The 15,089-nt window shown below is 37.0% G+C and overlaps 1 protein-coding gene across 50 annotated transcripts in view; it reads right to left on the bottom strand.

Moving 5' to 3' along the window:
• SCAPER (S-phase cyclin A associated protein in the ER) overlaps positions 1 to 15,089 on the bottom strand; it is a 521,170-nt gene that overhangs the window by 414,022 nt on the left and 92,059 nt on the right. For 40 of the 50 annotated variants that reach the window (XR_011526452.1, XR_011526476.1, XR_011526453.1 and 37 more), the window contains one exon: positions 9,800 to 9,997. Coding sequence is in view for 30 of the 50 variants with exons in the window: in XM_070573827.1 (XP_070429928.1) it covers positions 9,800 to 9,997 (198 nt within the window). In the remaining 20 variants the exon portion in view is untranslated. Of the gene's footprint in view, positions 1 to 9,799; positions 9,998 to 14,462; positions 14,641 to 15,089 lie in introns of all 50 variants that reach the window. The other 10 variants (XM_070573845.1, XM_070573886.1, XM_070573861.1 and 7 more) reach the window with 1 other exon arrangement.

The following is a 15,089-nucleotide window of genomic DNA, read 5'->3' on the forward strand; positions in this document are numbered from 1 at the left end:
AAACTGGAACTCTTGTGCACTGTTGTAGGAATGTAAAATGATACAGCCACTATGGAAGACAGTATGGTGGTTTCTCAGAAAACTAAAAATAGAAATTACCATATGATCCAGCAATTCCACTTCTGGATATACATCCCAAAGAAGTGAAAGCAAGAGTTTGAGGAGATATTTGTACACCCATGTTCATAGCATTACTCACAATAGTTAAAATATGGAAGCAAACCAAGTGTCCATAAACAGATAACTAGATAAGCAAAACGTAGTATACATGTACAGCAGACTATTATTCAGTCCTACAAATGAAGCAAATTCTGACATATGCTACAACATGGATGAACCTTATATAAGTGAAGTAAGCCAGTCACAAAAACACAAATACTGTATGATGAGTCCACTTATATGAGGTACTCAAGTAGTCAAAATCATGGAGACAGACAGTAGAATGGTGGTTGATAGGGGCTGGGAGGAGCGGGAAATGGAGAGTTATTGTTTAACTGGTATAGAGTTTTAGCTTTTCAAGATGAAAGAGTTATGAAGATAAGGATGATGGTTATACACCATTATAAATATATTTAATACCACAGAATTGTACACTTAAAAATGGTTAATATGGTAAATTTTATGTCATGTGCGTTTTTACTACCATTTATGAAACTTGGGGGGGAGAATCTTTACACCAGAGATTGAGTAAAAAAGATCTCATTTAAATTTTTTCTTCAATCCTGTTATCTATTTTTTCTCATATTTGCTTTTCAGAAGTCTCTCAGTCCTTCAAATACATATCCCATCAATAGGAAAAAACACCTGTACTCCACAAACAGTTGTCATAACATGCTAATAAGTAAAAGTCCCAAACAATAGTCATTTCCATAACAGGAAATTCAAATCAAAAGAGAGTTTTCAGGAAACTGAAATAGCAGTTCCTCAGACCCAGTTATCTAGTCTCAACATGAACATATCCCAATGTTTAAGACAATGATGTTCAAATAAGCTCTATCTCTCTGGACTTCATTGAGAACTCATATTTAAAAATGAAATGGGTTGAAAGGCATACCCAGAGAGGCCCCCAAAAATACAACTATGCACAAAATGAATTCAACAAAAAGAAATCAGGTGGCAATGAATTTCACCCTCCAGTTACTATTCTTGTGCCAAAATGACTTGAACAAACATCCACTTTCCAAGATCCTACCCACTTTCTTCTCTTTATCTAAAAGCTACAGATAGTTGCTACTGAGATCAAGGTCAACAAAGTCTCAGGGAACAGATTATTTCATCCTGTTGCATTATCTCAATTCCCAAACGAGAAAATGAATCCCTTTTTAACAAACGGTCCCCAGTTGGAATCCCAAAGCCTCCCAAATTCTAAGGCAATGCTACAATCGAGGCTGGACCCTGAGGACTCAGCTTTTTTAAACTCCTCTGTAATTCTGAACTCTTAATAGAGTTTACAGGCAACTTAGCAAAGATTATAACAAACCTGGAAAAGTCAACTAAAACGATATAGTAGGAGGTTTTAAAAGCCAAAATGATTAATCTATTCTGGATTCAGAAGCCTATGGAGACAGAACCAATAAAATTTTTACAGCAGGAGAGTAATATGATCAGAACTGTACTTTAGAAATAATGTCATTAGTAAGAAGAACTGTAAATGGGGAAAAAAAAGTAGAGATGGACATACCCAAAAGGACAAGAAAATAGTTCACCAGAGAGTAATATGGGTCTTTAAAAGGCAACGTATTGACACTAGGAAAGAGGTAGGGGGTTTGTAAATGGAAAAAACCAAACAAACAAAAAAAAACAATGCAAAAGATGAATGGATAAGAACTTTGCAGCTGACAAAGAAAAGAACATGGGTGACTGGGAGAATGGTGGTTTCATTAACAGAAATAAAATCAGGAAGAAATAGTTTAAAAGTGAAAGTATTGTGTAAAATGGTATGAACAACTAGGCTACCATAACTAAGCTAAGAGGTAGGCTACTATAACTAGGAACTTAGCCCAGATAAGTCAGGTTTGACTAACCCCAGTAATAGTTATGACATGGTAACTGCAGGATCAAGTTATTAAGTTATTCCAAATATCCAAAAGAAAAATAATCTATGTCCTATTGATTATAATATACACAAGAACCAGGTATAAAGAACAAAGATTTGTCAACCAAGAGATCATCAATTAAGTGTCATGTTAAACAGACTAAAACAACGACAGCTCATCTATCTCTACAACTTAAACACTGAATCATAAAATAATGCTTTGGGAGATGTTATATACATAGGAAAAAATAATTTTTCTTTTCTTTTCTTTTTTTTGCTGAGGAAGATTAGCCCTGAGCTAACAACTGTGCCAATCTTCCTCCACTTTATATATGAGTTACTGCTACAGTATGACTGATGAGTGGTGTAGGTCTGTGCCTGGGATGCAAACCCGTGAACCTGGGCCACCAAAGTGGAGTGTGCCAAACTTAATCACTAAGCCATGGGGCCGGCCCCTTATTTTTTAATCAATCAATAAAATTTTATTGTAAGGCTACAATGAATGAAACACAGCAAAGAATAAATAACTAGAATAAGGCTAGAAAGATCAGATAGAGGAAAAGATAGTTATTAATGGAGAGGGATGTGGGCAAAATGCATGAAGGAGGTCAAAAAGTACAAACTTCCAGTTATAAAATAATTAAGTCCTGGGGATGTAATGTACAGCATGGTGACTACAGTTAATCCTGTACTGTATATTTTAAAGCTGCTAAAAGAGCAGATCTTAAAAATTCTCATCACAAGAAAAAAAACTGTAACTAGTATGGTGATGGATGTTAACTAGATTTATTGTGGGGATCATTTCACAATATGTACACATATGGAAGCAATAAAAAGAAAAATTAAATTAAAAAAAGAGCTATTAATGTAAGACAATGGTGGGGTAAGTGAAGCCCACTCCTACAAATGTATAGGTGAACTCTTAGCCTGCTATCCCTGCGCTGCATCTCATGTTCTCTGAAAAAAATTTCAACACCTGAGCCAAGGGGTAACAGGCAAATCAAAAAAAAGAGAGAGAGATTATAATATCACACAAAATAGAATTCACAAAGAAAAACATTAAACTGGGCAAAAGGGTCATTTTTATACTGAGAAATGTTAAACTCACAACAAAAATATAACTCATATGATCTTTTATACAACTAAAAACAAGGCAACAAAATGTAGAAGGCAAAAATTCTTAGAAATTCAAAGAGACTGAAGAAATTGCAAAAGTAGTGGGAGACTTTAAAATATCTCAGTATATGACAGATAAGAAGGTAAAAAACAAGTATTTGGAATATCTAAATAATAACTTTAAAAATATAAATATAAAATATAAATACAAACCTATTAGTTTCTAGCTACAGAGAATCCACCTTATCTACTCCTACCATGTCCGAGGAATATTTGCAAACACTTAGCTTCTCTACTCTCTCTATTATATACCAGCCTTCTCCTAGTCATTTCCTTCCCCATCCAGCTTAGGTTCCACGGTCCACTACTCCAATTACTCTCTTACCCTCTTCAACTCCTTTACTCAAGTGAAATGGCCACTACATCTGCCTAAAGAATACCAACCCATGATTAATCCATATACCCACAATCTTTGCACATTTTTAGCATGTGATTGGCTGCTATGTATCATTGAGGGGAGAGAGGAATCACATAACTGTGAAGACTGACATCACTGCAAAAGTGTTGGTAGTCTCCCTGATTCACACAACCATTTAACATCTATTTACTGAGCATTTACTATGTTCCAGTGCCAGTACCAAGAATTGATGATGGAAAGGTAAACAAGACAGTGTGGTTTCTGTCCTCATGGAGCTTAGTGTCTAGTAAGAGAGACAGGTTAAAACAACTAAATATAAAATTATTTAATTTCAATTGTGATAAGTGTTTCTAAGGAGAAGTGTATGTTATGGAGTGTATATTAGAGGGGAACCTGATCTAGTCTGAAACATCAGGATAGGCTCCCCTGAGGAAGTGACACTTAACCTGAAACCTAAATTATGAATAGAAGTTAGGTAAAAGGGATGGGGGACGTGAAGAGGTGCTGGGCAAGGAGGAGGGATAAGTGTTCTGGGCAGAAAAATCAGAACACGGGAAGGCCTGTAGACAACCTGAGCACATGGTATGTTCGAGTAATTGAAAGAAGGCTTATTTAAATGAGGCTGAAGGGAGGAGAGAAAAGCGGTGTGAAATGAGGTATGCATGGATCCCGTCACTCAAGATTTGAATGTCATGCTGAGGATTTTAATGCTCAGAGCACAGGGAAACTTTTGAGGAGCTATAATCAAAGAAATAAGAGATCATATTTGTGGTTTTAAAGTATCATTCTGTCTGTAATATGGAGAAAGGACTAGAAGGATGCAGGGAGTCCTGTTAAAACATTTCAGTTGTGGGGCTGGCCTGGTGGTGCAGAGGTTAAGTGTGCATATTCCACTTCCACGGCCTGGGGTTCCCCAGTTTGGATCCCGGGTGCGGACATGGCACCACTTGGCAAAAGCCATGCTGTGGTAGGCATCCCACATATAAAGCAGAGGAAGATGGGCACAGATGTTAGCTCAGGACCAGTCTTCCTCAGCAAAAAGAGGAGGATTGGCAGTAGTTAGCTCAGGGCTAATCTTCCTCAAAAAAAAAAAATTCAGTTGTAATCCAGGAACTTTATAATGGCAGCTTGGACTCGAATGGCAGCAGTAGAGAATGAGAGAAGAGACATATTGGAAAGATTTAGGAAGTAATTCTGAAAGGGGCCAATGCAATGGACAGTGGCTGGAATGAGGTGAAGGGAGGAGGATGAGGGAATATCTGCTCACTCAGGAAAGAGAAATACATCTCTAGGTTTGGAGTTTAGGATGAGATCATGAACTTAGTTTTATATATGTCAGTTTGATACACTTGCGAGACATCCAAATAAAGATGCCAACTAGACAAGTTGGATATACAGATCTGAAAATCAGAAGAAAGTTATAGGCTAGAGACATAAATTTAAGAATCATCAGCAAATGAATAGTAAATTAAGCCATGGCCTGGACAAAACCACAGAGAGAGAAAGTATATAATAGTGAGAAAAGAAGATGGCCTAAAAGAAACTTTGATGACCTCCCAACAGCTACAGGTCAGGTGGAAAAGAAAAACAAGGAAGAAGTAGCAGCCAACAAAGGAGGAGGAAAACTAGCAGAGGTTCTTCCAGGAAAGCCGAAGGAAAGGATGCTGTAAGCAGAAGGGGCGGTCAACAGTGTGAAATGCTGCTCAGAGATCACGGGAGGGACTGAAAACAACCACTGGACTAAATAATACAGAAGTGACCAGCAACTTTAATAGGAGCTCTGATAGGAATGTGGCACCAGGTTGGAGTAGACTAATGAGTGCCTGGGAGAAAAGGAAATGGAGGCAGCAAATGTAGAAAGTTCTTCCAAGAAACTTGGCTGAGAAAGGGAGGAGAAAAATGGATGATGGGAGAGTAGGTGAAAGCATAAGTAAAGCAGAGAAAGAGTTTAGGCGTTTCTTTTTGCTGTTCTCTTTGTTTAGGATGGAAGAGAAACAGGCACGTTTAATGCTGAGGGGAGAGGAATCCAATAAGGAAAATGAAGATACAGGAAAGAAGAATTTCCAATCTCACCTGTGACCTTCAAGGCTGCTGGGCAATCCTGATTTCTGTAAGTCAGCCCTTCCATTCTCCATCACAGTTACTTCAGAACTTTGCCACTTTCCTCAAACCTCCAACCCCACAAACCCCATACCTCCTACTTTTCAAAAATAAAATGGGCAAAGAACTATCAGATGGAATTTCACATTCTTACCACAAATTTTCACCTTGATCCCATGTGCTCTTGTTCCTCTTGAATGCCAAATTGAAAAGGCTTTCAACTCTCTCAACTGCAGTCATTCTTGATCTCTGCAACACTCACTTCTGCCATGGTTTGGGGGACAATCCTATCCTCCTACTCTTCTTCCTACTTCTATGATTATTCCTTCTCTACTCGTGGACCTATATTCCTGTTTCTCCATCTGTGACTTTCCTTTTATCTCATTATAAAGTTTATTTTGTTTTTATTGCATGTCATACATTTCAAAGCATTTTCTCACATCTCATTTTGATCCTTACTTAACTTGTTAAATTGAGAAGTCTCAACTCATTGAGATATAAACACAGAATACTTCCATGTTTTTCCCCATAAGTACTCAGTTGAATCCTAAACATGCTGAGTATGTTAAGTGAAATTTCACAGTTTTTCAATCACATTCAATTATCAAAGAATAGTTTTTAAATCCCATCTTCGAACAACCTTCTTATTAGCACAAGTGAGAACTATATGGCCTTTAGCAGATGCCTATGGTAGAGACGGGCATGGCTTGTTCTCACTGAGTCTTCTCCTTCCTTCCTTCCCTGTACTCCCCTTCCCAGGCCCCTACATTTACAATCTTATGTCCTTCGCCATAAGTGGCAGCTTGTGGGAACAAAGCAATATTCTGCTTACAAGAGCTCACCAGATACTAGTGATGAGTCTGCTACAGTCATCAGCTAGTCCTTCTCCAGGGACTAAGGTAATGCCGCACTGCCAGCTGAGTCGAGTGCTGCCAGGCAGAGATGTATCCCTAATCTTTCTCTGACTCAGCCTGAGGTCAGTGGTCTCTACTGATCTCTGCAGAAGATGGTGACTTCTGCACAGGTAGCATATGTTGTTCACTAGGCAGTGTTCAGGTTCATCCTGGCTTCCTCTGCCCAAGCAGTGTCTGCCCCAACTCCATCAGTTTTGCATATTGTCACCTAATCAAGTGCACCCATAGGAAGCTCCTATGACTCCAACATCTTCACTAATGTCCACACTCCTTCCCTCACATAAATCATGAGACTCTGGGGGTCCTCTTTACTTGATCACCAAGAACTCTCATCCTATCTCTTTCCAAGGCCTAGTACCCTATAGAGCCTTCAAGCCCAGCTGGCATGCACTACCCAGCGAGCCTACTATGCTATGAAATCTCTAAAGCAAATGTAAGCACGAGTCTCTATACCTAAGGGTGCCCCAACATTCCAGTTCCAGTTCTCCCCAGGTGGAAATGGTAAACAGAGAAAGGAAAGCACAATGTGTTCCTACCATGCTTTCCCCCATTCCAGAGGCACCAAAATCAGTCAGCAAAGATCCGGCCAGAGAATAAAATGCCAGTCTCCCTTTCCTATAGCCACACTCACACACTTCACAAGCAATTCAAGCCCCACTTCAAACTTTTGTCAGAACAAGTTGAGAGGATGGATACTGCGTCATTAACTGTGTACTCTCCAAAAAGCAATCTCCCCTAGCCCACCCTCTAGCCCACTTTATAAGGAAGAAAAGGAAATGTGGTAGTGATGGTTTGAGTGTAGTTTTGCTGGAATGTCGATTCTTAGCAAATCACACAACGAAGTGGCCCATGGCATAACAGGCACATCTTCAAACTAAAAAATGAGAAATTTAGCCTCCTTTGATTACAGTGGTGGGCTCTGGTCAGCAACCCTGGCTGAAGCAGGAAATATACATTTCACTATATTGCTACACTTAGCATGTGAGTTACATAATCCAGGTGTTATTAACTGCATTTTACATATGAGACAAAGAACTGAATTGCGCTTACTTAACTAAGGCTAAAACACACAAATCACAAACAGGGATAAATTCTGTCAGTACATCCACAAAACAAGGGTTAAATCTACCTGTACAATGAGGAAAACTCCCTGGGTTATAGATCTCACAAAGGTACAAATCAAATGAGATAATGGACAGAGGTGTTTTTATAATGAGAATAGAGCAAAAGAAAAATGGAACTCTAGTTATTATATATCCAGCACATGCTTAGACCAAATGTTAAACTGCATCTTTTTACATCACCACCACCTGTAAGTCCTGGAAAGGAAGAGGAGTAGAGTTGAGTAGGAAAATAACTTTTTTTTTTTGAGGAAGATTAGCCCTGAGTTAACATCCACTGCCAATCCTCCTCTTTTTGCTGAGGAAAACTGGCCCTAAGCTAACATCTGTGCCCAGCTTCCTCCATTTTTTTTATATGTGGGATGCCTACCACAGCATGGCTTGATAAGCGGTGCGTAGGTCTGCGTCTGGGATCCAAACTGGCAAACCCCAGGTTGCAGAGCACACAAATTTAACCGCTACACCACCAGGCTGGCCCCTGAAAATAACTTTTAAGCTCCCAGATTTTATTTCTCAGCATAAGCCTTTGAGCATCTTGGCACACTACAAAGAACAGAGAACACATCTCTACTCCTCTCACTTTGTCAAAATCTTCTCCATTCTTACATTTGCACAACAAATTTCTATTACTGTTAAACTTTCACAAAGCTTTGGGTAGGTGAATTACAGAAACAGAAGTAAAAGCCACACTGACTTATGGCCAAGTCTAGCTTCCTCAAATACAGTTTCAGAGACAGATCCAAGAGTTTCTGCTTATCACAGAGACTTGGTTGCAATTGGTCAAACTCACTTCTATAAAGAAGTACATATTTTACAAACAAATTTGATTTCTTCAATCAACCATTTGTTATTTTTAATAATAAAGTCAAAGAATCTGCTGATCTGATTGATCTCTAGGGTTGACCTAGAGATTATCTAGGACCACACACTCATTTTACAGAATCTATAACCCTAAATTAGCCTGATAGTGTCTTCTACCAAAACATGCTGATTTATTAAACTCCAAGGATATGATTTTGCTTAAAATATTTTTCCTAAAACACACACAAACTTTTACATGCTGATAGTAACAATATTAATTGTGACAACCAAACCATAAATTTGAATGATTTCAATTACTGTTTATTCTGAAAACCGCTTCTGATGAATCATTTTTAAGCTAGTCCAAAACCTATTTTGGCTATTTCCAATTTGAGAGGAAACACAGCTGCTGTCTCAACATAACTTTTCTTTGACCCTTCATATATTTCAAAGATTAAATAACGAATTCCAAGGTTTTTAACCATGGTCACTGTAGAAACAGAAGGTATCTCTGTAATATTTCTATGAAGATGAATCACTCTGGTTTTTCTCAAAATAATTTTACTCAGTATAAAATAATATAGTATTATAGTTTGTATTCACTAAAAGGCCAGGCTTTTTAGTGAATTTTTAGAGACAGATTATGCTGTGTGTGTGTTTGATATCCTACTACAAACACAAGGTTATCTAAAATTAGAAAACACACGTTACAATGATATGCCAATCCCACCCAAGATTGTTTACAGTTAGCCATCAATCTCACTTTTCCCTGACCAGAGTAAATTAGGAGAGTGATAAGTATCTCAATGGAAAGGGAGCAATGTCCAATTAAACATGAAACTAAAGAATGTGAAAATCTCACTGTGCCACCGACAGTACCAATGGAAGACAAAGGTAAGAGATTTCTTAACTAAGTGTGTGTGACTATCCATCCCTTTTATTTCTTTCCCAGGACTGTACCAAAACAGCTTTCTACTGAATCTTGCACGGAATGTAAAGGAATGTGATTAGGTAATACAAACAACAAGACTACTCTTGAAAAATCAAAACCAAGAAAAACCTGAAGTACTCATAGAAGCAGAGAGAACAGAAGTTGCAACGAATGGGAGAAATAGGGAAATGCTGGTCAAAGGGTACAAACTTTAAGTTACAAGATGAATGAGTTCTGGGGATCTAATGTACAGCACAGCAATTACAGTTAACACTACAGTATTATTTACTGATGTAAATGATCGAGTTAGGTGTAGCAAAAATTGGCTTCAAATGGATAATGAAGGCTCACAGAAAACCTTACCTTACATTCCACCACACTCTGATCTGATTCACAAGTTACATAGATTTCATCCACTGCTCGGCGAAGATTGTCAAAAAGAAATGCCCAGTACCGAGCTCTTAGATCAATTTTCCGAGGGTGCCTTGTTTTAGTAGGACTTTTATCAAAGTGTTTATCTCCAGCTGTAGATGATGTTATTTTACAGTCTACTGCAGTGTTCTGGTGAAATAAAACATGAATAAATATTTTCAAAAAGCCTCCATGGATTGGATTTTTGTATAAAGCACATTTTTCAACATGAATACTTAAAAACATGACATTCTTCTTTTTAGTTTATATCATATCACACTGAATTCATAAAACACAGTTTCTCATCTTAAACAAAAGTGGCAGATTTGTAAGGTCAATTTTTACTTCAGTCGTGTCTTATTGAAGATTAGGATGACTTCAATGGTGAACAGACCGTTAGTCAAAAAGGAGCACTAAACGGGATCCTCACTGGAATACATGTATGGCACATTTACATACATTCGCAAATAATAAATAGCAATTTCAACGTTTTGAAACTGCTTGCATATATTCTTTTCATTTAGAAATGACATATACTATAGTTATATTCACTTAATTTCCATTAAAAGCAAAAATTAATATATAAATGCAAAACAGTTTACCTAAAGAACAGTAGTGAATTAATAAAACCAAGCGCCAGCTACAGAGCAGACTCACCAAATAAAGTTCATGGAACCTATTCTTTCCTCAGTTGCACATGCAAAATTTGACTGTAACACAGAATCACTCCACCAAAAACATGAGCATGTAGTTTACATCTAAGTACCAAAGGAGTTGCTTATCTCTTCTATGGCTACTTAAACTAATGCATAAATCAATACTAACCTTCTACTACATTTAGAGCAACAAACAATCCCAGGTTTCTTTGGGTTGTTTTGTAAGTGTGTGTGTCATTCCTGTTTGCTTGTCTGTTTTTTCTTTTTCATAGAAGAGCCCCAAAATGGAGAATATCCAAAATAGATCCTTCATAGCAAATCTCTGGTTTATACATAATCTCCACCACCAAAAAGCAAGCAAACAAAACATACACACACAGAGACAAATACACTTAAGAGGATGAAATGGAGCTGCTCACCCTCCTTCCATGGTCCTCCATCCAAACTAGGGTTTGCCAGATTTAGCAAACAAAAATTAGCAAATATTTTATGTGACAGCCTTAGTCCAGCCCAAATTCTCAATATTTAAACAATAAAATTTAAAGTAATAATCAACAACCCACAAAACCTTTGCCTCAATTGCTGTCCAAGTTCTTTCTAGCCCCAGTAGTAACTGATTTAGTTATTATGGCAAACATCCTCTCCTTGGATTAAACCGTACTAAAAGTCCCATTCAACTAACATCTATCCCAAAGCAAAGCTTAATTCTGTCCATTACTTTCCTGACAACTGTGACAATAATAATTAACAATTTATATAGGATTATAGATCATAAATCAACTTCACATAATCTTCTAACCCCCTTCACACAACTTTTCAAGTATGTACTATTAGCTCCACTTTACAGCTTAGAAAATTGAGGTTCAGAGGCTGAGTTTCCAGGATCATATAGCCACAGGAGACCATCTTTCAGTTAGAGTTCTACAATTAACACTGTTGGCTTCCCATTACAATGCTGTCCAAGGCCCTGTGCTGACAGCCCTTTAGCAGATATTCCAGACCACCTCATTTCTCTTTCTATATACACCCATCTAAAGTTAAAATTAACTTGAGAATTTTAAGTTTCCTGAATTTGGGGTTTCCTAAATTATACCTCCTTCACAAAGTTTTTCTACATTGATCAGCAAACGGCTAGTAACTCCCTGTGAATTCAGACTATAATCTTATAGAATTCTCAAAAAAACTTTCACTCGTTTTCACCCATTTATGTATTTACCATGTCACGCATCCATGTATATATGATTCAAATACTTTACCATCCTTTCTTACAATGTAGAATAGGCAGTACTGCTTTCAGGTTAAGATGTTTCTATTCTTTGTGATTGCTCTATGTGAGGCTTTTACTAAGAAAGATTCTGGAAAAGCAGAATCTATAGCAAGGTAATTCCATCTAAAAGGCAATGTGCTATGCAAATCTGACATTTAACTTTGAGAAAAACAGTAATACTTTTTATTTGCATGCTTATTTATATTTTTTGAAGGGCTTTTGAAAACGTAATGTCATTTAATCATCACAACAAACTGTAAAGACAGGATAATTATTATTCCTATTTTGTAGATAACAGAGACTCAGAAGGACTGACTTTCTTGACAAAGTCAAGAGGCTAAGTGACAGAACTGGGACCAGAACCTAGTCTTTCAACCTCTGCTCCAATGTTCACAAAGCATTTCACACAGAATCTAGCACGCAATAGTACTCAAATAATGTTAGGTATGATCATATTGAGAAATATAAAGAGGGGAATGAAATATGCTCATAGAAAAAATGTAAATAAACTAACGGCAAAAACTGCCAAACTTGTGAAAGGCAGAAGATATACATCAAATTGTAGAGGCTGATAAGTCAGTATAGAATTTCTTACCCTACCACTGATAAAAATAACAGGAGTGATAATAATAACGGAGGTAGGCAGCCTCTAACATTCATGGCATACTTGCTGTGTGCCAGGCACTGTACTAAGTGCTTTCCATTACAGTTATATTTCATTTAATCTTTGAAGCAATTTTATATCATAGGTACTATTATTATCTCCATTTTACAGGGGAGAAAACTGAGGTTTAGCTAAAGTAAATGATGAACCCGAGGTCTCACACTAAGTAAGTGACAACGCCAAGATTCAAAATCAGGTAACTAGCCCACTGCTATGGCTTACTGTGCCTAACTGATTCTAAGACACTCAGTAGAAGACAAAGCAACCTAAACTTTTGGGAAAAGTTAGACACAAGTGAATTCCATCAAGTTACACTGTTTTAATCAAGGACTTTTAAGAGAAAAAAGAAAGAAAGGGAAGGAGAGGGGAAAAGGAAGGAAGAAATGGAGGTTTCTGATATCTCTCTCAGAAGGGCTTATCGACTCACCTGAGAATGTGACAACACTTATGAACCTATTCCCAGAAAAATGCATGAGCATATAAAATTGAACATAGATTTCTTGATGTACCTACACTGACACATCATAATCACGCAAAGTCCCTAGTTTACCTTACAGTTCACTCTTGGTGCTGCACATTTTATGGGCACAGACAAATGTATAATGACATGTATCCATCATTATACTATCATACAGAGTACTTTCACTGCCCTAAAAATCCTCTGTGCTCTGCGTATTCTTCCCTCCCTCCCTCCCCCACACTGGAGAACTGTCTGAAATACCAGTAAAGAGCAAGCAGGAAACCCACCTCTACAACCAGAGGTAGGAGTCCTGTGGGGGAAAAATACAACTATTACTTAAAAAGCCTGTGGTGGAGGCAATGTCCTCACAAGTGAGTTGGTATTGAGTTAGAACAAGAAGGTAAAGGGAAGGTTCAGAGAAGAGAGAGAGATTTTGCTGGTGACGAACCTAGTTCTAGAGGGCAAAGTGGTAGGGTTTCACAAGTAGTCAAGAGGCATTTCCCCGATCACTACTGAAACTGAGCATCTTTTCATGTGTTTACAGGCTATTCAGGTTTCCCCTGCTTTTTTATTGCGTTTCTTTTTCCAATTTTAGCTCTTCATAAATTCTTGATATGGAACCTTCGCCCAATCAGTCTCACCTTTAACTTTGTTTAGCCAAGTTTTTAGTACATAAATTTCATTTTGATATATAACTTATCCATGAGTTGTGCTTTTTGTCTGGTCTAGGGAAGTCACTCCTAAGTAAAGGTCATAAAAATATCCTTCTAGATAGTTTTGAATTTTTATTTTCACATTTGGTCTTTAGTCCATTGAAAATTTATTTTTCGTACATAATGTGAAAATATCCTTTTATTTCTAATGTAACTGCATTATAGTCAGAGAATATGTTCTGACTTCTATTCTCTTGTCTGACTTCTACTAATTGAGACTTCCTTTATGATCTAGTATACCAATTTTTGCATATGTTCTGTGCGCACTATTTCTTGAGTACCAATAAATACACACATATTCATACACACACACACACATTTATATGAGATCAAGTATAATTTTATTCTTAATTCTATATCCTTATTGGTGTTTTTTACTGCTTGATCTAACCGTTTCTGTGTATGGGCTATTAATATTTCCCAATATGATTATGAATGCACTGTGACCCTTGTAATTCTGTTAGTCTGGGCTTTAAATATTTCAAGCCTATGCTATTAGGTACATAAAAGTTGAGTACTGTTATACTTCTTGGATGATTATTCTTTTTACCATTATATAATTTCCATCTTTATGTCATCAACGCTTTTCACGTTGAATTCCATTTCATTTAATATGAATATTGCTATACTAGTTTTAAAGTACATATAGAATACCTGGATTTTTTTCTATCCCTTTGTTTTAAACCCTTCCTTGAGGTTTTAAACATGTCTCCTGTACACAGCTATGTGTACACTTTGAAATGAGAGGTTTAACTCAATCATCTGCCTTTTAAGAGATGGATCTAATCAGTTTACAAGATTAATTGCTGATATATTTATACTTATCTACCACGACCTTGTGTGTTTTTTACTTACCATGATTTTTCTTTGCTTCTTTTTTTCTCTCTCTTGCCTTCTATTGAGTTGAAAAGCTTTGGTTTATTCACTTTCTCTTTTCCTCTGTTTCTTTGAAAATCACAGCTGCTCGTTTTATTCTTTTAAATTTTTATCATACACACACTTACATTTGTATTTTCCTAACAAAGACTTCTTCCTAAATAAGACAAGGACTTTATCACTCTAACTCCCCTCCAAATTCCCTACAATCCATCTTCCATGTTAATATTGTCTAAAATTACAGTTAAACTTTTCCAAATTTAATTGTGTGAGTTTTTTTAAAAATCATGAATAGTTAAAGAGATCTACCAATATATTTTACAGATACCCTTTTATCAAGCTCCTTCCTCCAGGTTACCTTTCCTTCTTGCTGAACTAACTTTTTAATAGTTCCTTCATTAAGGGTCTATAGGTGGCAACCATGTAAGTCTTCCTATATCTAAAAATGGCTTTATTTCACCCTTGCACTTGAATGATCATTTGGTTAGGCATAGACTTCTGGGTTAAAAGTTACTTTGCCTTCTAACTTTGAAAATATTGCTCCATTGTCCTTTTGTTCATAAAAAGACTATTAATCTGTCATTCCTCTGTGGTTTTGTTTACTTC

The sequence above is a fragment of the Equus przewalskii genome, chromosome 1 (genome assembly GCF_037783145.1).
Source record: "Equus przewalskii isolate Varuska chromosome 1, EquPr2, whole genome shotgun sequence".
Lineage (NCBI taxonomy): Eukaryota > Metazoa > Chordata > Mammalia > Perissodactyla > Equidae > Equus > Equus przewalskii.